The following is a 23,468-nucleotide window of genomic DNA, read 5'->3' on the forward strand; positions in this document are numbered from 1 at the left end:
AGGCAGGCTTTTGCTCGGGTCCACAGCACGCATCCATCCCCGCGAGTAATTATGTCATTACATGAGTTACAAGGAGTCGAGAGGTCTCAAGCAACAGGATGGCTCTGTGGTTTTGCATTTTGCTTTGGGACAACAATGGGAAATAATGTAAAGTATGTTCAGGCATCTGTCCGCCATGAACTGCTACACTTAAAAACAGATGCTCAATGCTAGACTTAAAGAAGCTGTAACTGCCAGATTTGGGTATTACACCACATCAAAAAAAGAAAAAAATGTATACAATGTGATTGAGATGCTGTTGTGCAAGGAACTTTTTATTGCGGCGATAAAAGTGGCCTCATTAATCAGACATAAGTAAAACAGAATCAAAGAGAAATGGTCCAGACAGAAGAGCTATACTGTGCCTTTAAAACACAGTTCAAAAAGCTAAATGTACACCCACCTCCCAATAAGGGAGAAAACACCTAGCGATCTCTCAAGGGTGAGCAACAAGCCATCATGCTTCCAATTTCCAGTTTTGTGGAAATCTTTTCTATGTCAAGCATCACCGTTTAGACCAGCTGTCTCCAAATCTCTGGAGGGTTCCCTGCAGTGCGATCGCGATCAGCTCGCTGTATCAAACGAGAGCGTTCTCCCTGGTAGAGGAAGGGCGGTAACCAGCATATGATGTCAAGAAGGGAAGAATGAAAAGAAAAAAACAGAAACGCCTCTTGTGACTCCCCAAAATGGACCTCACCTCCAGCCGGATCATAGGGACACCTGTGGAGGAAGGTATCCATGTTTCTTCCGAAGCCTGAGTCATCCGTCTTCCTGCATCTGCTCACCAGAGACAGTCATGTGACACGGTACGACCACGCAGCATCAGACCACCGAATACCGCTTCCATTCCCTTGGTTAAAGCGTTGGTGAAGCCACGCTCAACACATTTTGGATGACAGACCTTTGTTTTGTTTTTGTTCCACGGTCTAGTCGGTCACTGCCATTGTTGCCAGAAGATTGAATAATTACAGCAACAAAACGTGTTTCACATTCCCTGGAAAGTTTGTTGGAAAACTGTTTTAGGGATTTGGGGGTTGGTGTGACCCACTGAGGGGGGACATAAGCTTGAAGCATTAAAGTCTCAGTACTAGACATTGTGTTTGTTTGTAGATGAAAATAACACGCAACCAGGGAACATACTTCCTTGGGAAGGAGGGGTAATTCCTAACCAGCCTCTTTAATAACAGGTCTGTGGAGTGACAGTCAGATCTTCAGCTTTCACAAGCTAATCCACGTGGCCTGTTACGCCATTTCTACCAAGCCTCCCTGGAAGGCCACAGGGGCAGTCAAGAACAAATGTTTCTTTGAATTTGGGGTTTCCAAATGAGAGTTGATGAGCACAGAGTTGAGCTCACTGTGGGGGGGGGGGGTTCCTAGGATATCCTCAAAATTCCTTCAAACCTCCCCTAATTCTAACCCAAATCTCAAACAGTTGACAGAACGAGCGAATTCGCCGCCCTAAGCAGATTACGCAGCACAGCGGTAATTGTGCCGCCATCGAATTCAACTGAAGCGCAACTTCTCAGGTTATAGCAGTGTTTTCGGACCTTCATATCTACCCCCCCAGCTCCCAGCGTCCCTCTATAAGCCACCCCCCTCCTTCCCTTCTCACGGAAAGCAGTGTTGTTTTTCCAGAAGAAAATCCACCTAGCTTCCACCGAGTGCTGGTATACCTTGGGGCCCAGCGGAGCGGGTGAACCAAAGGTAAGGGCCATTAGGGTACGGGAGGACATTCCCGGAGAGGGGGCTGGGGGAGGGGGCATGATTGAAAACACATAGGCCAGAGGGCTTTCTCCCCACACCTTAGTCAATATCACAGGAAGGTTGTGGACATTGGGCGGTGTGAGGGGTTGGTGCTCATTTACCCAGCCTACAGCAAAACAGCTATTGCAGCAAGAACTGTCTTAGGAGAACTGTGAACAGTACTGAACAGATCGAGAGGGAAAGATATGACTTCAAATTGGAGGGTTAGATTGAAATTCATTTTTTGGGGTATTTAGTGCACCTGAAAGGGTACGGTGCATAAAAAATATGTCAACAGACAACATACAAGTTCAAGATAACAAACAAGTGCATTTTAAGAACATGTAGAGTGTCAAAGCCTGGTCGAATCTAAGTCATGAAGGTAATAGAAGTCTTTGACATTTATTTTATTTTGGCCGACGAAACACTGTTTAAAAAGTGTATGCATGTTATCGTTATTTCATGCCATGTTGATCCGTGTCTTCAAATGTTATCATTTAACCTAAATCCTCTGATTTCAGACCCTGCATCCATCCACAGAATCCCCTGAGGCCTCCTGAAGTCGGCCAGGGCCTGCTGCCGCTGATCCTGGACCTGAAGCCGTCCGCGCCGGCCCTCCCCATTAGGAAGGGCCTCAGGTATGCATGCCGCACCACATTCAGCCTGACGTAAGCTCTGCGCTGTAAACCTTCACCGCACGGGTGAAATAAAAACCACATCCAGGCTATGCTGTCCAAGCCATGACAGAGCTCATGGAAAACACGGAACAAGGAGAGCGATTGTATGTGCGGAGACATGAGAACACACTTCGCCGGAGACCACATATCACCCCTGTGCGGGAAAAACAAGAAGAAAGTGGTGGTTATTGTTGGCTGGGATGAGGCGGTGCTGCTGCCGTTGCTGCTGCTGCTGCTGTTGGGTAGCGGACCACACACACCACACACGGGCTGCGGGGCGACCAGCGTGGAACACAGAGGGTTCAAGGTGGACCACATTTGTACGTTCCTATTGAAAACTGCTTACGTTGGCGTATTTGGAACATATCCTTTGCAACATATTCCTCTAATAATATATATTATTTGAGGAATCATGGAAAGACATAGGGTATCAGAATGATAAAGTTCAGTGGGGAAATATGTCCGATAGAGCATGTGTAAAAAAACGTCCCAACTACAGAGGACACCGGCCTCATAAACCGAACCAACCCCAGTAAATCATACCATGTTGATGTTGTGAAGTAGTCTCTTGGCAAGGAACAGGTCATAATCGCACACCTTGTGTTCCCCACAATTGCGCTGATGTCATTAAAAACCATCTTGAGGCGATGTGTTGCAATGCAGAGGCCAACCCAGTGCATTGTTAAAATGAGCCATGAACCTAATTAACTAGACGGATCTCTCCCTATTTATTTCATTTCCTGCCAAATGGCAAACATCTCGCCTCCCAGAGCACATGTCTTGCACATATGAAATAACTCCAGAGCCTATAATTAACTTAAACCACTTTAACTAACATGCATTGGTTTACTTAGAGCCGTAAAACCGACCGAGTTTAACTAGACTTCACTAGAGTTGTGGGGGTTTGCCAGTAAACCTGCATCAAAGAAAACATTGAACCCCAGCGGATATCTAAGATGTCATAACTGTAAAGGACAGTAGCCCCCCTTTGTAAAACTTACACCAATCAACGGAGCCATCGGATGCTCAACAATGTTTAAACTGCGCTCGAAGACATTCTCTCCACCTGAATTTCTTCATTGTGAAACTGCCTGGCCAGTCAAGTGCCATGTTAAGCAATACCAGGGTTTGCAGTATAAGTCAGATCAACGTTGAAGACATCCCATTTAAAAGGTCAGCAGAAGCTCTCCAGAGAAATCAACAACCCAAAGCCCAGGCATTAGGTGCAAATAATTGAGGAATCGGTTATAAAAGCTTTGGTAGTTCATACCCAGGTTCTCTCTATATACAACAAGACATTAAGGAGATAAAACTCGACAGGAGCCATCACAATACTGTGGGCATTTCCCATTCATTGAGCAATCGTAGCCATGGGCTACGTCAGAGTCTCGTATTCCCGAACACAACTGGAGCCAGCAAGTCTACATTCCTTAGGATGGACCATAGGGTGGGGGGGTGGGGGGCTGGGGGGGTCTCCTCCGACTGAAAACATAGCACGGTCATCCCAGTGTTGAATGGAAACCGAACCCGATCGTAAACTCTTATCTTGAAACAGGATGTCAAGTGAAGATGACCAGAACCAACCATCCAGCCTCCCATTCAGCCAGCCACCCATCCATCTAACGTAGTTGGTTTCAAAAACTGTCAGCAGAGTTGCTCAGACATTTTTACACCAGATTTCCTTTTTGTTTGAATTGGCACCCATGTGTTTTATGTGGGAATTTCAAAAATTATAATTTTTTTGTTCTCCATTCAAAAACATAATGTTGAATGTTAAAGTGTTGTTAGGCACGCTTTGTTTGAAAACTGAATGGTCTTGAATGTTTGCATGAAGCAGAATAAAATAAAATAAAAACTTTACTTTGGTATGGCTTGTTGTATTTTCTTCCTGTTTAAATACATTCTAAAAATAACTAAATATATGCCATACTTTTTATTCCAAAGCAATACTATGATGGCAAACACTGGCACCTCCTCCCACTGGGCCAAGTGGGAAGAGGCCATTGTCTGTACGAATAAATAGTTGCAGAGTTGATAACAAAATCTGCAAGACATTATAGGAAATATGGCCTTGATTTATGTCTAAAATGGTTTTATATGCATACTATCTATGATTTGGTAAATGTTCCCCAAATGAACATCAACAATGCTTTGAAATATCGACCATTATTGCCTTTGGGAATGCTCCCAGATTTTCTCATCATATAATCCATCCCAGAACAACAGGATTTGAGAAACTCCAATGGTTCGACAAGGGGTAAAAAACACAAAGTGTTTCATGAACAGCAAAAAACAACATGATTTATCCTCTCTACACAGCCCTAAAATGTGTTATGATAGAGAATTGAGAAAGCACTCATGCCTAAACCGTTAGTCGCTTATGAGGCACTTCAGGAATAGTAGAGTTAAAAGGATGTTCTATTTTATTTTATTTTTAACCAGTCAAAGCTTACTGATAAACGGACATTTAACAAGCCAGGTGCACCTTTTCACTATTCAGTAAGCAAGCCAGCCCAAAACGTGCACCTTAAATCAACCTTATTGTTTTATATAACTTCCAGCATTCCAGGCTATGAGATAAGCTGGAAGTGGATTCTCATCATCACCACCACCGGCACTGCCATTATAAAAACAAACTTATAATACAACTGTTAAGATATAAAAGTAGAAAAACGTCAAACAGATATTTTCAACTACGATTGAAAACAGGTGCACCTAAGGTACTTTCAGGCGGAGAACTGCTGAAGGGAGAATAACGTTTTCAAGCACAGGTCCTCAGATTATCCTGCTGTTGTTGGCTGAGTTTAACAGTCTGATTATTTATTAAGTGGAGCCAGAATGCTTGAAGTCCCTTGTCCATCATCGCCCCACTAGAGCCAAACAGCTGTCACTTACTCCCAGAACGGGCCACATTCATTCATTATCATAAGCAAAAGAAACTTACTGAAAAAGCCAAAAGAGAAGGAAAACATTGTAACTTAAAAAAAAAAGTTAAATGCTTTGCTTCCGTTATATAATTGCATTTCCAAATAAAATTGCAAAGGGATGTTATAGGGTCCTTTAGGATTTTAGCTAGTAATTCATAATAAAATGATCCATCTGGGTCATCAATGTGATATAATGTTGGAAAGTTTAGCTCCCCTGCTTAGATTTGATGAGGCAGTAAATAACATGTAAGAAAAGTGTGGCAAGATCACAGGTATCCAAAAATGGTATAGTCAAAACCCCATAGTCAAAACAAAGTGCACAGACACGCCTGACTTTCACTTTCAGCAGAAAACAAAAACCGCTGGTTAACACAGTAATTAGCTATGACTGGCAGGGGTTGGGCTCCCAATCTGAACCAGATGTTGAAGTGGTGAGGTCATAGTTGCCTGAAGGTCAGGTCACGGTCGCGAGGAGGACCGCGTTCTCCTCGTGACTCCGGATATTACGGCACCAGGATCACAGCATGGGTGAATCACTGCCTCTTCCCAGGTACTTCACAGGGTTGCAGACCCCCCAGAGTTGACGTCACTGATACATAAATCAAAAAGCACTGGGTTTTGGGAGGGGGAGAGGGGGGGAGGGACTTGGAAACCCGGGCAAAACACATTCCTGAGATGAACACAGCTCTTTGGCAATGATACGACAAACACACCAGTGGGGAGAGAGCGAGAGAGAGACACTGTGTTGGAAGGGTTCCCTCTCTACAGTGCCAGGCGTCCAACCTAATGAGGCGATCTTGGGCGGAGATCAGGCTGGGTTCACTGAACCTTAATGTTGTCTTTCCACAGGATATAAACATGTAGAGAAGAATCATATCTATCAGCATTAGACAGGCAATTAAGAGGTTTTTCGGTTTATGTGCTTTAACTGGTTTTTTATTTATTTATTTATATATTTGGAATTCCATACTTCTCTCAAGGCAATGTGAACATTTAAAACATACGCCCATAAAGATCGATGCAAACAAAAATTGTCGACAGCAACCGAGCCTGGGTAAACAATTAACACTTCTGATTTAATTTCACAGAAAATAACAGGGTGCCAAGCAGCTAGGAGATCTCCCGTTACATAGAAACAAAGTTTCTAGGTTATATACTTGAATATTCATTAAGGGCAAAGATTGATCTTTACAATGATTTATACTTTTCTTTAACAATTTGACTCTCATGCCACACTAGCTATGCAGCTTTTCATTGAAGTCCAATCATTTGTTCAAAGTTCCACAGACCATAATGATTTATAGGGCGGATGCCTGGGTTTATATTATATAGACACACTCCCTGAAATTATTATTAACTATTGTTGAACAAAAACCATAGCTATGCAGTGAACACAAAGAAATGGCTTCAGTGAATACATTACATTGTGCACGTTGAACATATGGACACACTTGCTTGATAGGTGCCACTTCCAGCATTAAGTGCCTTGGATCTGTGTATGGCCCTGAATGACTCTCTTCTCACATCGAACATCAAAGAGCCAGTAACTCAGGACCACCACAACACTTCAATCCACTTAAATTAACAGATTTTAATCTTGTATTGAATCTTTGTTCAACCAAATGGAGGGAGCTAGGATTGTGTACAGCTTCAAGCTGTAAACAGGATCAATGGGGGTCACATTGAATATATTCTCATTGGACATAGACGAACAATGAGATCCATTCCCCCTCAACTTCCCCTCAGCATTCATCTATGTCAATAAACAAAACAACACATTTTGGAACAAAATGTATGAATCAGGTTCAGAGCACTCACACCTAGGCCTACACATTGTAAACCAGGTTGGTTTTTCAGCAAACCTGAAGTCTCATTGAACATGCAAGAACCACTGACTCAGCTCCACCTTAAGACCTTCATTTATAAACTGTATTTCAAATAACATAAATCGAATCGTAAAAACAAAACTGAGCAATCAAGCTAAGGGCGTTCACACCTCCATACTGTAAACAAGATCCGTACGGGTTCACATTGGGTCTACGCACAGAGTCTTTACATAACACTGCTCTCTTTCATCACTGCACCATCTAACCTGAGCTGAGATTAGGCTCTGGGCAGGGACCCAGATCTGTGTTGTTGATTGAATCTAAGTGGTAATGGGAGACATGTGGACCACGCTGCCTGACCTCTGCTACAACTACTCTTCTCCTGTTGGACTGCATCCACGACGCTATTATCATGACGCTCCATCCATCCAGCCCAACAGGAAGCGTTACCCTATTGCCAAAAATACTTTTGGTACATTTTACACTGGGTACTGTGATGTGTTTGGGGGTCCTGTTTGGTCGATTTTGATCTGTGGATGTGGTTATTTTTATAGATATAACAGGGCTGGGAATACAAAAATGCTTTGCTGATGTTTATTGTAATATGCTACAAGACCCCCCCACTGGCCAGTACATTTCAAAGTAAGCGTAAAAAAAAAAGAGGCTTTTTCGAAAACAGATGGCTGGCTTCCTGTGAAACAAACCATTGTTTCTCTATAGTTTATTCTCCAAAAAATCTCTCCATTTCCTGAAATTATTCGAAGAGATCTGAGGAACAACTATGTGCAGAACTACACATTTATTTTATTTGTCATAATAAAACCTCATTATTAGAAACGTAGCATGGGATGCAGTATTTTATTGAACATTCCGTATAAAATAATGGTTACCTCAAACTTTTCTTTTGATCTCTACAGGTGCTGACTTAAACAGCACATCATCTAAGCACCACTCTCAAGAAACTTGATCCCTAAAGTAGACAAAATTCTCATGTTAAAATAATCTCAAACACACTTTTTAAATTCTGAATTACGGATAAAGGAAAAACTTAAAAAAGGTACACATATAGAATGTAGTACTGCCGTTCACCAACATCAGCTGCGCACAAGGAATGGCAGACAGACTGAGTAAACACATAGTTTGAGTCATTAATGACGTTGAACAGATGCCTGGCCATCTTGCAAATTTGGCAACAGTTGGTTCCTCACTCAGACACCCGGGAGAATGCCATATTTTTGGCCAGAACATTGGCCCCGAACACTGACAAAAAGAAAGCACACGCATAGCACTGAATCTGAAGCAGCAATAACAGCTTCCCACTCATATGACAAAACATCTCCCCCTTCTTCCCCTCTCTCATTCTCCCCCTTCTTTCTCCCTCCCTCCCACCTCGCGGGCTTGGAGGAACCAGAAAGCCACTCCAATATCGTCCTTCTTGTTAGCAGGAATATTGCAGTCATCATTGTATAAAGAAATACGAAAGCCCTCAACTAATCCGTCACACTTAATCAGTGAGAGATTGTAATCAGAAGATATGGGACCACATTCTTGCCAGCTGTCCTGTTCTGAAGTTAGCCAATGTGTCGGAGACGGCCAGCTCATTTTAAAAAGCCTGACAAGGGCCAAGCGGATCCCTCATGCACAACGAGCTCGGTCATAGCTCAGCACACAAAAACAACTCCCCCTTCGGGTTAATAAAGGAAAGAACATTTAGGCCAAATCCCATTTCTACCCCTTACCCCTTACCCTTACCCCTTCAAAACAAGGGGGAGGGGTAAGGGGTAGAAATGGGATTGGGCCTAAGGGTGGGATGAGCCACATTCCTAGGATGCAGTTATTGGCTCGAATGCAGTCACAGGGAAGGAAGTAGGGAGAAGAGAAGTGCAACAATGTCCAGATGTCCACTCGCCACACACCGTGCCCTGCCAAGCTGCCGGGCCGGCAGGTGGCTGTACTGTACTGCAGGTGCACTGGGAAATCAATCAATCAACAGTTTGTCTTTTTTTTTTTGTCTCTGGCTGCGGTTATTTAGCCAGTGTAATAAGGCCCCTCGATGAGGTCAAAAACCTCCTGAAATGTCTTCCTTGTTAAACAAAGACGAGAGCCAACATTTTTTTCCAGTGCATAAGCAATGAGAGCATCTCCCTTTTGTTTAAATAACGCAATGACAGAAATCAGTCGGCCCCTGTCTGAACTCATCCTTCATAAAACGTGGAGATGACATCACCAGCATCTGTTGGTCCCATCGATCTCACACACATACCCAGTCACAAAAGGACATACACAGACACACAATAAAAACACAAGCCTATGCTACAGCAGTTGCAGCAAAAAAGAACAATCATCATAAAAATGTTGATTGAAATTTTTACTATTATACTAAAAGTTTCTTCCGTCCAACATTCCTATTTCAGTCAAAGTTAGAGAGGATCCCTAAAAGCAGAAACAGATATTGTCTTTCCTCTCCTCTGTCTGCACGATGATGTGATGGAATCAGATTGAATCAGCGTGACTGCAGGCTGAGGAGGGACACATTGAGTCACAGCAGCAGACCGGGTATACTAGAAAGCTATGCAATTACGGCACACACAAACACACACACACGCGCACACACACACACACACACGCACACACACACGCAAAAACACACACACACACGCACACACATGCACACTTACCCATCCACTCCAAACGATTTGTCTTGTGATGAAAACGCTTGAGCTATTTGATTTAAGAAAGAAGAATTTGTACCAGTTTATTTTTATTGATGAGCGGGAGTTTTACACAACTCTTCAACCAAACAAGCGCCATCTGCTAGAGATCAGGAGGATGAGATTTACCCAGAGAACCTAGCCGGTATGAGTGTCATTGAAAGCTCCAATAAACAACATCCACATTAGTCCATATTTTTTAAAGTTTTTGCTAACTAAAGGCCAAAATTGGGCTACTTGTGGTTGAATAACTTCAATACCACGATAAAGACCCCATTTTCTTATTGTAGGTATTTTTCAGATATATTGTTTGTAGCACAAACAAAGGTTTTTCACAAACCTTTGCTTGTGCTAACTTCTGGTATAAGGCTATAATACCTAGTTATCACCCATGCCTGAACTGTCGTTAAAATGCCAAGTATTTTGACTTATAACATTGCTCTAATGTCTACTATACTGCCGTCCTCCACGCTTGTTTACATCGATTGCTTAGCACTGTCGTAACAAAGCTCTACCCCAGCCAACTCAACAAACCCTCCCCCTTTTTGAACAACTATGCCCTGCACTCAACGCATCACGCAGACGTTCGAAAAAACAAACTTATAATTGGACAGGGCCTTTAAACCAAAACCCCTGTATCACAGTTCCAAAGCTTGCTCCTGGGCAAATGTCAGACGTTTGTGATCTGGTCCAACCGGTGTCCACATGGCGTGGGTCTTCTTCACTCATGCCTGTACAATCCCCCCTCAGAGCGCAAGAGGGGTGAGGCCTGCCAGGCCAGGTAGGGATGTAGCCAGGGGAGATGGCTATGGAAGGACATGAGGGAGCTCTGTGGGCCTTGGGGCATGTCCCGGCCAGGGGTCTTTGATGCCTCTGTGGTCAAGGCCAGCGGAGCCAGAACTCTGAGCCAATGGACAGAGTGCACAGGGGGAGGCTAGTGCTGGGCTTATTGAAAGAGAGCCCTAAAGGACGTAGTGATAGGCTAATGAGCGCATTAGAGGGCTGGATAGCTCTAGGGCAGATAGGGCAGATAGCTCTGGGCAGATAGCTCTAGAAGGCTAACACTGGGCAAATGGACAGAGAGCACTAGAGGGCTGGGCTAATAGACAGTGAGCACTAGAAGGCTAGCGGTGGGGACAAGTAGTTAAGGGCTAGTGGTGGGGCCAGCACTAGTGGGCTAGCGGTCAGGCCAGGCCTCCACACTAGAGGGCTAGCGGTCGGGCCTGGCCCCAGCACTAGAGGGCTAGCTGCTGGGCCAGGCCCCAGCCCTAGAGGGCTAGCGGTCGGGCCTGGCCCCAGCCCTAGAGGGCTAGCGGTCGGGCCAGGCCCCAGCCCTAGAGGGCTAGCGGTCGGGCCTGGCCCCAGCACTAGGGGGCTAGCGGTGGGGCCAGGCCTCCGCACTAGAGGGCTAGCTGTCAGGCCAGGCCCCAGCACTAGAGGGCTAGCGGTGGGGCCAGGCCTCCGCACTAGGGGGCTAGCGGTGGGGCCAGGCCCCAGCACTAGGGGGCTAGCGGTCGGGCCAGGCCCCAGCACTAGGGGGCTAGCCAGGCCCAACGTCTACAAGACCCTCCCTTTAATAGCTGCACAAGGTGGCGTGTCTCTCTTTTTTTAGTAAAGCAAACAGGCCACAACAGGAAAGCTAAATATTGAGAAAGGCTAAATGTTTTGGGAAATTAAGGGGACATACGCACTGCAGCTTGAGTGAGGGGTGTGTGTGTGTGTGTGTGTGTGTGTGCGTGCGTGCGTGCGTGCGTGCGTGCGTGCGTGCGTGCGTGCGTGCGTGCTGCCAGAACCAACAGGAGCATTATGCCAGGGGCTTTCAAGAAGAGGGTGTGTGAGGGTGGAATGTTAAGGTTTGGGAGGAATCATACGAACCAAATCAAAACCCCACATCACCAAAACACACGTGTATGTGCCTGAATACAAAACACACAAACTAAAATATAATACGTTAAAAAAAATAATATACATAATTCTTTACCTTTTTTAACCTCTCAACGTGTATGTCAGTCACGATGATGGCAGCTTGCCAAGGAAACATCTGGCACGAGACAAGCGGAGCCGCTTGCCTTCTCGTACGAGTGTAAAAACAGCACGTGCTAGTCTACCTCCAAGCACATGGTCTTTAAATCAGGGCATTTTTTTTAATCGCCATGGCAACGTATCCACTCAAGTCTAGACAGCGCCGTGCCTTGGTGACGGCATCAATCCGCAAACCTTTGATTATTCCTGCTGACTCATAAAACTGAATCAGCCGCTTCTCGCCGACTGACAAAAGGAGAACGACACGGCCCACTAACTGCAAGAAGGAACCCCTACATCTGAGCAGTGGAAGCCATGTGTCAGCGCCCCAGCATTTGCAGTCAGTCCATATTAGGAGGGCCTGGAAGTGGCCTGCCTTACAGATTTGTATGAGGAAACCGGAAACACAGATGCCCCCAGCTAGGCAGGACCGTCCGGTGGTCTGAATCCCAGCCCGAAACGTTGTGTGGGTTGAATCCTTAATGTCTGCAGTCGACGTGTAACCTTGCTTGAGTAAAATGCCTAACCCCATCCTTCTTCAAAATAATTTCCCTGCAAGTAGTGAAAATATAGATCTTTCTATAATAATGTAATAATCTATAATAGTAACAGAGAGTGTGACGAAAAGGGAAATGACTCAACAACACTACAGCTGGTGAACAACTTGTGAACAGATTAAAATCTCAATCCCCTTCGAAAGATTTACCAGTAGTTGTTAGCCCTTTTTGTTTTGTATCCACCATGGTTCCACAGGTCAAACCTAAAGAGCCGCAGGAGGTTAGAAGCCGAAAGACGTAGATTGAGATGAGAGTTTATACCAGAATGGTGGTGAAACATAACCTAACATTGTCAATCTGGATAGGGCAGAATGGAGAGAGGGATGCGTGGGACAAGTGTCCCCTGGGGGTTCTTGTTGAGGGAGTGTTTAGTATGTGGAGAGCCATTTGTTCCCTCCTCCTCAAGCCTATTATCTGCTGCCTTGCTCCCACACCCAGGCCTCCAGCTACATCCTAACAGAGAGAGGATCGAAGGACGATCCCCACAGGATCCATCTGGATCCATAGTTCACGATGAAAGCCATATTGAATGGTGTCACCTTTGAGCAATGTACTGTAGTTCAATGTAGTCTGTAAACAACGGAAAATAAGCGTATATCGCCTGAATGGCTTATTTGTTCGAGCAGATGGCTGCCTTTACCTGGTATGCTTGTATTGTTGTTACAAGTGTGGAATACGACATGGATGAATGGGAGAATTTCTATAGCGAAACATTAATTTATTTAACAATTAATTTGATCAAACACAATTAAATATCCGTTAGGCATATGTGTGTCAATGGGATATTAGCCAATCGGTTTAATTAGGCTAACAGTGAATGCTGTTCACCATTACATCACCAGCCAGTCTCCTCGGAAAGTTATTCCAAAAAGAGCATCACATTTCAAACACCGCAAAAGTGATGGCGATGGTAGACATGCAAACTTTCCTATTTTTAAACGTGCATACTGTAGCCTATGTATACATACATACCTTCTGATAAGCGAGTTGAAGATAGTTGTAAGGGATGCGCCTGTTGAAATCCTGAATGACATCTTCGCTTACTTTATGCATAGATTGGGTTCCAATCTTCTCTTCGATACACGTGTTGATACACGCGGACCTGTGAAGGACGACTTCAAAGAATTGCAACTCCCGGAATGGAGCATCGAATGGATGCTGGTCCTGGCACCTTAGCCGACATCGTACTTGAGCGCTAGTAACTTCTGCGTAACTGCTGAGCGCTCCTTCCATGTACCGCACCGCGTTCGTATAATCACCTTCTGTAAATGACCGGACGGCATTTTCATATAATAGATCGTAAGGCTTTAGAATAGCAGCTGAAGAAGTCAATAAAAGTGCTAAGAGGGCCAGTGACAAGGCACGGCCAAATGAGAAGTTTACATCCATGGTCCGCGGCGGAGGAGCCCTGTTGTGACACAACGACCTGTCCCGGCGATGTGGATGGGATGCACAGGAGCGACTCGGAAACGCCGCAGAGTTTGACCGTCAGTCACAACTCAGATAGTGAGATCCTGTACAGTCCATTGGAGATGTTACGATGGGTCATCTGGGATGTTTTCAGGACGGCATCGGACGCAGGGCGGAAATTGTATTTCTTTGACTGAGGGACACGCATTTTGTAAGGACTCTTTCTGGCTCCGCTAACTCCTCCCCTTGGAAGAATGGACCAATAAAACAAATAGAGCTTTCTGCTCCAGAACCGCTCTGGACCGGACGAGCTGGAGGTGAATGTAAAGCTCAATGGGTCAGCTTCGTTTGACTGAACTTGGCGGCAAACTTAAATAGGCATACAATTAAACTACCTAATAACACAGTAAGGTACATTACACCTAATTGAATGTGTCATTCGGCTTTATTACCTTGTTTCATAAACTGGTAGGTCAAGTGTTATGCGTGACAATTAAGGGTAAAGATCCACTTTGCAGCTGGATTCTTTATTCTACATAGCCAAATTAAACAGTGCAGGTTTTTGTGAAAAACAAAACAAAATAGAAAAAAGGGGAGGGGGGGTGATCTCCTTTTGGGACACCTTATGAAAAGATATGTAGGCCTATGTCAGTGTTATTTCTAGAATGACTGGTATTTTTCCTGATAGTGCATGTGAAACGGTGGCTGTGGCTCAGAAGTCAACGCAAGACAATGACACCCCCTTGAGGTAAGTTTGTGCAATTAGCGGGTTCTGAACTAAAGATAAGGGGTGATATTATGCCACCAGGTGTAAATGTGGTTAGCCATAGAACGACTGCATATCACACTTAAGGGCTGATTATCGTCCCACATTTACGCACAACGCAAGGACCACGCAGACGCATCGACGCAGTCCTGAACTTGTTTTGTATTAGTATTTGGGTGGTTAACCTTTTAGGGTGGTCGGAATCCAGTCAAATATGCCTAAGAAAAAGAACGGAAATAAAAAATAAGGGAACGGGGGGGGGGTTCTAGGGCCTAATTGACCTATTTACAATATACTATTACTATTGCGCCTGATTGTCAAAATATTATTTAAGAGATTAAATGAAAAGACATCTTAAATAGTTGTGGACTCTTATTTTAAACGTTCTTTAGCAGGCCAGGGCCATGAGAGGGCGCTACCGCCATGGCAATGGTGTACGTTGGGGACGTTCAACTATAGGAATTGAGCACTCAAGTTGGTCGAGTCCATAGATGTACGTACTACGTGGACGGGTTGAGCTGTGTAACAGATGGGAAGAGCGATCATTTGGCGCTATCCATTTGTATGGTACGCCCGCCCGCTATGGCAGTGTCCCAGACGGAAGTGATGTTTCGTATGAAGTTAACTGTAAAGGAGTCTGGATCTAGACGTAGGCTACTGCCGAGGTCACACGACGTCATGCTGTTACCAAAATACCGACGTCCGTCAGCTAGGCTACAGTATAATGGTTAGGCGATATCAACTCCCATTCATTTGGACTAGTTCCTTCTTCCTTTTTATTTACAGATATTTGAATTTAATTTGAGAAGCATTATTTGTTGTTAGCTACATTGTTGTCTAAAAGTTTTACATTACAAACGTACATTTAGGAACTGTTGCTCAACATTGTATCCCTCTTGTCGGGTCAGGAAAGCGGTTGCACAGGATTGTGGGATCTCTTGAGCGACGAAGGAAAACTGCCTATAGTCGGAGGCACCTCAGAAGGCAGCATTTTTGTAAAACTTCAATTCAGATCCTCTATGCTTCACTGCCTCTAAATAGCTATAACTGAATTTGAGTAATTTCTCTCCATTAACAAAAGACAAACTATTTGTTAGCTTCTACCACCTCACTGACACCTGGTTTGTCTTTATAAAACGAGGTAGAGATATAACAGAAAATGCTATTAATTCATAAATGTTGTTATCAAAACCTGTTCTTCATCCTTTAAGGGCAGCACTGGTTAAGATCAGGGTGGAGAGAGACATGGTGACCTTAGATTGATGGATTGACTGGTTTAAGAGTGGCTCAATGTGTGACTAAATTGTGGCAGTTTTACCATACCATAGATCTCTGTTTCGTGGCATCGGTGACGGATGGGTGTGAGAAACAATGTCAGTTTGAAAGGTCTATTGGTATAGGATAATTGACTCTTTTATTATTTGAACTTCAAGATAATAACTAGGCTTGAAATTGCTCCAGCTACAGATTAAACTACACTGACAGGAAGTTGATTTAAACAAACCATTAGTCTACAACAGCATAATGTGACTTAGAGAAACAAATTTATATCCGGTTGTTTCTCTTGGGGAGAACTGGGTGGGGGACAGGAGTTCCTAACAAACACAAGTGAAATACATTACCGCCAGGCACGTATAGCCTGTATGCAGTGGTGTAGTGGTCCCTGGAGAAGTGGGTATACTCTAAATGTTTGCCCTTTTTTTTAACGCAGCCCAGAAAAACACCCTTTTTTAGACTCTACTACTCTTTTTAGTTTACTTACATTGGCACATAATTTCTGCTGCTTGATCTCAGGGAGGAAGGATTATGAAATGACTAAACAAATACAGGCCCACAGACTAGTGAGAGTCAACTATTCCTTATTCCTGGAATGACACTTATTCTCTCACATGGCAAATCAGTAATTTCTTTTGTAAACGGTGTCTTTGAACAGCTGATTCGCAACACATAGCATGGGCCAGAGTGTGCCACTATATTATGAAATTAACATGACTTGATCAGGAGCAGTTTGTAGGTATTACTGGTCACACAGGCAGCCAGCATGAATGTAAAATATAGATGAGGCAAACATGGTGTTTCAGTAATTTTTTGAACATTTATTTAAATAACATACTACTTTTGACAATGCATCCTTATTCATATTTCACCTTAGATTAAACATTAGATTATTTCTCTTCCACAACAATCATCTCGTTAGATATGTACAATATCAATATATACATAAATATCATATGATGATTGAACATCATCTTTCAAATTATTCAACAAAACAATATGTAACAAAACAACAATATTTAGTTTACAAAGAAAAAATATAAATGCATTTACAACACATCAATAGTGATATGCTCTCTGAGCCCAGTACTGGGTTTCTAACCATGATCTACAGTATATTCCAGACAGACCTGCTTTCTGCAGGAGTTTTCACACTGCACTGTCTAGAACGCACAGAAGAGGCAGCACGATGGCTCTTCAACCAGGTCCTTGTATACTTTCTAGGATCAAACTTGGAAGTAGGCGGGCCGTTGATATTAATCATCATCAAGTTTGATATGTTTGAGATCAGTAGGACAGCCCTTTTGTCTGAGCTTATATTGTTCATAAGGCTAAAGTTCCTCTCACACTCTGCTGTACTGACAGGGAATGTTTTCATACAGTTCATGAGTGGTTTTAGATCCTTGGGCTCACTAGTGGGCTGTTCCAGTAGGTCCCGCATCCCATTCAGTGCTTGGTCTGTGCACAGGTTAAATCGCTTGCACAGTCGCTTAATTTGTTCTTCACCATGGCGGATGCTGGGCTTTGATGGCCATTTACTCTGATCAAGGATGCTGAGGTCCTTGATGGTCTCATCCTCAAAAGACAAGCGTTTCTCCAGATTGTTCACAAGGCTTTGTAAGAACTGGCCTGGATTGATAGACCTCAGCTTTGCCATTGTTTTCAGTGTTGTAGACCGATACTCCCCAGTCTTTTTTGCTTCTAAAGCCTCACTATATTTCTCACCTGGACTCTCTTTGAATGACTGGATCACTCTGATTGAGCGTTTCAGCAGATGCTCAGCTCTGAGCAGAGTTATCGAACGAGACTGAAGCTCCTGTGACAGGAGACTTAGTTCATGGAGTGTGTCATACATGAGCCCAAGGTCACAAATAAATTCTGGACTTTGAACACGGTCTAGTAAACCTCTGTACATTTGCCTGTCTTTGGTGGACCTTGTCTCATCACAGCAAGCATTTTTAAAGTGCTGCACAAGAGCTCCCAGGGATGTCCAAACAGCACGAACAGTCCGAAAGCTACTGGCCACCCAGCGTACATCCAAGATTCTGCCAATGCGAAGAAGTTGTGAGCCTACTTCAGCTGCTGCATTTTTGAGTTCACGCTCATTTTTGTTTGACATACTATACACAGAATATAGCTTCTGGATAAAAGTTTTGAAATGATTGACAGAGTTTACCTCATCAACTGCATCAGACACAGCGAGTTCAAGTCTATGGTTCATGCAGTGCCATACAAAAAGCTTCGGGAATCTCGAGGTCAGCCTGGTTGCTACTCCTGACTTCTTTCCTAACATGACACTGGCTCCATCAGATACAAATGTTACCCAGTTTTCATGTAGCCACTCTTCTGTAAAGCCAGCATTAGTTAAACAGGTGAGTAACGCCTGTTCTATGCCATCTGCTCTCTGATTTTCCAGTTCAACAAGTTCAATGAATATGAACTCAGGGCTTTCTTCTTGAATTGATGCTTTAATTGAAACTGTCATGACAGCTTTGTGACTTAAAGAAGATGCCTCGTCAATTAGGACAGCCAACTTACTGGATGATGCTATAATGTTACTGACAATTTTGCTCTGCATCTCACTGGCAACATGTTGTATTATTTGTGTTGCACTGTAACGTGAATGAAGTATTGTGCCCATTTTTAGACCATTCAGTTCCTGCAGCTCGATGAGGCTCTCATGGTCAGAAAAGGGTCGGTTTTTTTTGGCAATATGGTAGGCTGTTCGAAACACGGCTTCAGTTTCCTTCATGTAGGACTCAGTCATAACCTCCATTGCATTCTCAATGGCAGCTTTGTCCTGTTGCTCTGCCACGTTCACTGCCTGAGTGTGGGCCTTGGACAAAGCATGTTTCCTCACCTTATTTCTCAAGACAGACAGACTTGTTGTTCTACTTCCCTGGCCAGACACTTGAATTTCAAAGTTCATCCATTCTCTTGAGAGTGATACACCTTGCTCCTTGTTGATCCCAATGGAGTTCACACTGCTACAGACCAGACATCCTGTGAAGCATAAACACACACAATATTTCTCTGTGTCCACTATTTCAGAAGTTACCCAAACGAGCAATCTACCTAAACTTACCCATTTTTTTGTTTTTGGATCCCAACCAGGGGTTCTTGCATTTAAAATCTTCTTTTTGTTTGGCAGTCCACAAGTCTGGCCAGTCATTATTAATGTCTACAGAAAAACAACAAAAATTATTGAATTACAGGTAATAAAATAACTAAAGTGATTGAATAACGGGCTACAAGGGAAACAATGACCAAAACCCATTTGAAAGTGTAAAGTTGCATAATCCCTTTCGTTTTATTTATTACCCCCCCCCCCCCCCCCAACAAAAAAAGGCCCACGCCCACCTACCGTAGTTGACGTCTTCATCCGAAGTTGTACCGGCATCTTTGGCTGTGGGCGGAGAGGCAGCATCTCCTTCACTGACAGCCTCCTCTCCGACGGGGGCGGGGGGCAGAGCGGGCGTCGACGGTAACTGTACCGGTGTACGATCGCTAACATTAACTGTTGAGCTGCTGGCTAATATTGATTCGCGAGGACGTTTGAAATTGTCAAATGAAATTTTTGTTTGGATAGCTCGCTTCATTTTACCGGATTATTATAGAAAACCATTTAAAGTAAACTTGTAAAAGTATACTAGCTATGTAAATTTGTCTTTTGCGATATTTACTATATTACTACGGCATGACCCGCCTTTCTCTCCCTCCGATTGGCTCATTCGTCGTCATGCCTACAGTTAAACAAACTAATCAGTACAGCGAGCCGATAAGTGGCAGAGTAGCGCGTGGGTCATGGCTTCACCGGGGAAAAGTGGGCGATTTCGCTTTCAGATACTACTGAATGGTGCGCATCTGGGGGGGTTTAGAAGTGGGTATACGCAATGCTGACTGAAAAATAAGTGGGTATACGCCGTATACCCGCGTATACCCTGGACTACACCACTGCCTGTATGGCTTCACTGGAGTGGTTTTGAAAACAAGGCGTTTGGTTGCTTAGAGTTTGGCATAATGCAGGTCAGTCTTTTGAATACACACACCACCTGCATACTGCAACAGTTTGGCAGAGGTGAAGAAAAGTGAAACAATGAAATATAATTATCTAAGCAGGCACACCGGTGGTTGACAAGAAAAAAAAATGGATGCCTTCTACCACTTTACCTTTCATTTGAATCCAACTCCAAACCCTTTCCCCTTCCTGGACGTATATGCACGGGAAGGGCTTTATAGGCCCTGTGGGAGGTGGCTGCGTGGCCTCACCATCCGCTTGGGGAAAAAAACTATAATTTCCCAGAAGTCTCTGTCCAAGCTACCTCTTGTTTAGCGAGGATGATGTCATTTCCTACTGATTGCGTTAGCAGGGGAGAAATGTCAAGGTCATCAATTTTGACAGCCAAGAAGAAAACGAGACAAAACAGCAACTAAAGAAACAACAAAACCAACCATAAGAATGAGGATGACGGTGGAGAAAACTTTTGTTTTTTATGAAAACCTTAAACACATTTGGCATTCTCTGCCCAGCAAGCCCTCTCCAAGTCAAATAGGAAGTGTAATAAAATGCTCTTATCTTATTGAAACAGCTTTACACTAAACCCAGGGTGGACTCGGTAACCACAACATAGATACAAACGTCTCTGAGTAATTAGTTCTCCTATGGAATACTGTGATTAAATAACAAGATCTATAAACATTTGAACTGCCGCATTTACTCAGCTTGTTGAAAAAGGAAGGAAAGCTTGCTCATTCTCAGGAAAATCCTCATTAAACCCTGATTTTTATCTGCCAGATTTGCTCTGCTCGCTAATTTAGCATCAACAAAGATAGACATAGACACGTAGGCCAAAGTAGACCAAATGTTGAGTTTATTCTTTAAAAAAGTTCAAAATATACTATTATTCTATACAAATCTGGAAAAATACATTGTTTAAAAAAATACAAACCAAAATAACTCATGTATGGCAGATAAACGGACCTTTCTCTGATAAAATAAACTTAAAAAAAACAACATATAACCACTACAACATATCTTAGTGCATTTTGTACTTTATCCTTCATTTTTTCTTTGCCATAATTATATAATTTGTACTTTGTACTTATAATTTGGCAAATAATGTACATCTGCCTAATCAGCACCTATTGCACTCATAGCCATTCCTAGACAGATGGATCCTTCATATGTTCCTTCTTAAAGTTTCTACCCTTTCTACTATAGGGTCAGTGGGTGCTGAGTCTGTAATAGTATTTAAGGACTACCACTCAACCACCCTGACAGTTTACACTTCATTGTCCAAAACAGAAAGAAAAACTGACCTTTCAAACAATTAAATACAACAAAGCTTGCTACAATCCTTAAGGTTGGCCCTAGCCGAGTATGACCTTTAACATTAAACATATTCAGCACCGCCTGCCGCTGATTGGCGTATCATAGCCGGGGACAAGGACGACCTCGTCCCAAAGCACCTCCGACAGTTGAGGAACGCCCCCCCCACCAGGCTGAGGATGGACCCCACCCAGCTGACAAAAGCTGCATTGCCAAACTCATATCTGTGACGGGGCAGAGAAGGATCACACACTCCGGTTAGGCAGAAGGCCACAGAGACAGATGCACCGCCGACAGACATGAAGGTGCCACTATGAGATGCATGCGTTTTTTTGAATGCGTGGGCATGTGCATGTGTATGCGTGTGTTTTGGTCATCACCTGTCTAGGTGATGGGCATTTTTGTAGGCCTCAATGAGTAATCCAACATACCAGGAGGTCACAACCAGAGCCAATAAACCTTAATTTGGAAAAGGAGGGAAAAAACCTGACATGTTATATATCTACCAATATACTTGATACATACTAGTTCATTGAAATATCTAAATTTGGAAAAAAGTCTGTCTAGTAGTGACTGAAATGTGTACCAACTGAATGGCCAATGGACTCATGTACTGTATATGTTTTACATTGTCCATCTCCGTACATAAACCCACCAACTACAAAAAACAAACAACTACAACTTAATATGTCATACTGTGTGGTAAGACTGGACTCAAAAGTATAAGATTATCACAAGCTTGTTCTTAGTTTTTTGGAAGCTGTTGTGAGATTGTCTTCGAGGGAGAAGAACTGCTGTGTTGCTCAGGACTTGTCGACACTATATAGAGCACTGGTGTTATTGAATGGTGGTTTGGCCCTTGCCACAGGTTTAAACAAAGGAGCTATAGCCAATTAATGTCTAAAAATGTTCCATAAAAAGTATATCGTTTCAATTGATCATTTAAATTCTGAAAGCTTAAAAAAATCCATCATGACTTCAACCTACCAGAGATCATGAACATGACTCCTCCAGACAATGCCATGAAGCGTTTGGTCTCTTCCCTGTCCTCCATAAAGCGAGTACACTTCATTCCCCAAATGGACACCAAAACTGCCAGACTTGAGAGACAGATGCTGCTTATCAACACTGCCCTGGTGACCTGGATACCCCCTGTAGACACAAACGATCCCGTTACTTGATCATTTCCTACTGCGATAACTGCTTCTCACTCATGTAGCAACGAGTCTTCCAATAAGTCCAGTTGGATTTCTTGCGCCTTTTTAAAGCTTTTTTTGTGTAGACTGTTAAAAATTTGCATTTTACACCACTGTTGCTATATAGCCTATGTTAAACAATATAGCTACAATGCACAATGCACGTAACTGTGTTTCAATTTAATCTCCGAATGAGGAAATTGAATGAAAAAACCTTACATGGCAGTTCTAAAAAGGAATCGCGGGCCTTGCAGCTCATCCGTGAGCTGGACGCCCTGCACGTCTCCCACAGCCCCCCGTAGATCTCCGCCTGTTCCTCGCTGCTCTCGAATGTGGTCCACTCTACCATGCAAGTGGCGGTGACGATGGCTGCCAGACCCACCACTGCGAGCAAGAACCCAAAAAGTTGTATTCCCGAGCTTGCCATTACCCACCAGCAGCAGCAGCAATGAAAGACTACCAGAAGATTCGAAAAATGAATGAAAAGTAAATAACGTTAAAGCAAGAGAAAAAAAATGAATGAAAAAATAAATAACGCGATGAAAAATAATTAAAATAATTAAAATAAATGTAGTCCCGTATGTTTTTTGTTGTATAGTTGTTTAAGTCAGTAATAACTATCTGAAACTCGACCATAAATTCACTCAAGCCTTTGCTCCGTTACAGACTTCTAGAGTGCGCTCCGAGCAGCCCTCCTATTTAATGTCGGAGGTTGACTCATGGGTGGTCTTGGTTGGTCTCTCCACCTGTTATCGGATATGATATGGTATAAATTAGGTAGGAAGTGGGCACCTACGTATTATTAATCCATCGTACTTCAGCAATTCATTAGATGCCTTTGGAAATAAATATGGGCAATTTTTAGGCCTAGTTACTATTTATAATATTTTAGATATAAGAAAAACAAAGGTTAAAAAACATAGAATACAGAAAGAATTTGCTATATGATGTTTATTCTTATGTAGCTTTTTTAACCTAATCTTGACAATT

The 23,468-nt window shown here is 43.3% G+C and overlaps 3 protein-coding genes across 5 annotated transcripts in view; all 3 read right to left on the reverse strand.

The window, feature by feature from the left end:
• The window catches only part of p3h2 (prolyl 3-hydroxylase 2), a 50,018-nt gene extending 35,877 nt beyond the window's left edge, over positions 1-14,141 (reverse strand). Inside the window, exon 1 of the mRNA XM_030372412.1 lies at positions 13,475-14,141. Coding sequence (XP_030228272.1) covers positions 13,475-13,891 — 417 coding nt within the window. The 5' untranslated portion in view covers positions 13,892-14,141. The remainder of the gene's footprint in view (positions 1-13,474) is intronic.
• A 2,618-nt stretch (positions 14,142-16,759) lies between these two features.
• LOC115556299 (E3 SUMO-protein ligase KIAA1586-like) lies at positions 16,760-19,913 on the reverse strand. Of its 2 annotated transcripts, XM_030373486.1 has the most exons (3): positions 19,318-19,913; positions 19,039-19,134; positions 16,760-18,956 (listed from the first exon to the last, which is right to left on the reverse strand). In XM_030373486.1, exons 1-3 carry the CDS (start codon positions 19,550-19,552, stop codon positions 17,062-17,064), a joined length of 2,226 nt encoding a protein of 741 aa, XP_030229346.1. In that variant the 5' UTR covers positions 19,553-19,913; the 3' UTR covers positions 16,760-17,061. The 2 variants fall into 2 exon arrangements, with proteins under 2 accessions (XP_030229346.1, XP_030229347.1); XM_030373487.1 differs by having other exon boundaries at positions 19,039-19,913.
• An 889-nt stretch (positions 19,914-20,802) lies between these two features.
• On the reverse strand, positions 20,803-23,160 carry LOC115556359 (claudin-1). Of its 2 annotated transcripts, none has more exons than XM_030373565.1 (4): positions 22,698-23,160; positions 22,270-22,428; positions 21,663-21,741; positions 20,803-21,509 (listed from the first exon to the last, which is right to left on the reverse strand). In XM_030373565.1, the coding sequence occupies exons 1-4, from the start codon at positions 22,903-22,905 to the stop codon at positions 21,347-21,349; spliced, it is 609 nt and encodes a 202-aa protein (XP_030229425.1). In that variant the 5' UTR covers positions 22,906-23,160; the 3' UTR covers positions 20,803-21,346. The 2 variants fall into 2 exon arrangements, with proteins under 2 accessions (XP_030229425.1, XP_030229424.1); XM_030373564.1 differs by having other exon boundaries at positions 20,803-21,506; positions 22,270-22,434.
• Positions 23,161-23,468: the final 308 nt, after the last annotated feature.

This window comes from Gadus morhua, chromosome 12 (assembly GCF_902167405.1).
Source record: "Gadus morhua chromosome 12, gadMor3.0, whole genome shotgun sequence".
Taxonomy (NCBI): Eukaryota; Metazoa; Chordata; class Actinopteri; order Gadiformes; family Gadidae; genus Gadus; species Gadus morhua.

What these genes read in the sequence shown, in the direction of transcription:
- LOC115556299 (XM_030373486.1), bottom strand. Translation starts at nt 19,552, where the DNA reads ATGAAGCGAGCTATCCAAACAAAAATTTCATTTGACAATTTCAAACGT. An exon ending in GGATGAAGACGTCAACTACG is followed by an intron (nt 19,135 to 19,317) that starts GTAGGTGGGCGT and finishes GTTTTTCTGTAG; the next exon opens with ACATTAATAATGACTGGCCA. An exon ending in ATCCAAAAACAAAAAAATGG is followed by an intron (nt 18,957 to 19,038) that starts GTAAGTTTAGGT and finishes TATGCTTCACAG; the next exon opens with GATGTCTGGTCTGTAGCAGT.
- LOC115556359 (XM_030373564.1), bottom strand. Translation starts at nt 22,905, where the DNA reads ATGGCAAGCTCGGGAATACAACTTTTTGGGTTCTTGCTCGCAGTGGTG. An exon ending in AGTCATGTTCATGATCTCTG is followed by an intron (nt 21,742 to 22,269) that starts GTAGGTTGAAGT and finishes TTCCAAATTAAG; the next exon opens with GTTTATTGGCTCTGGTTGTG. An exon ending in AATGCCCATCACCTAGACAG is followed by an intron (nt 21,507 to 21,662) that starts GTGATGACCAAA and finishes GCCCCGTCACAG; the next exon opens with ATATGAGTTTGGCAATGCAG.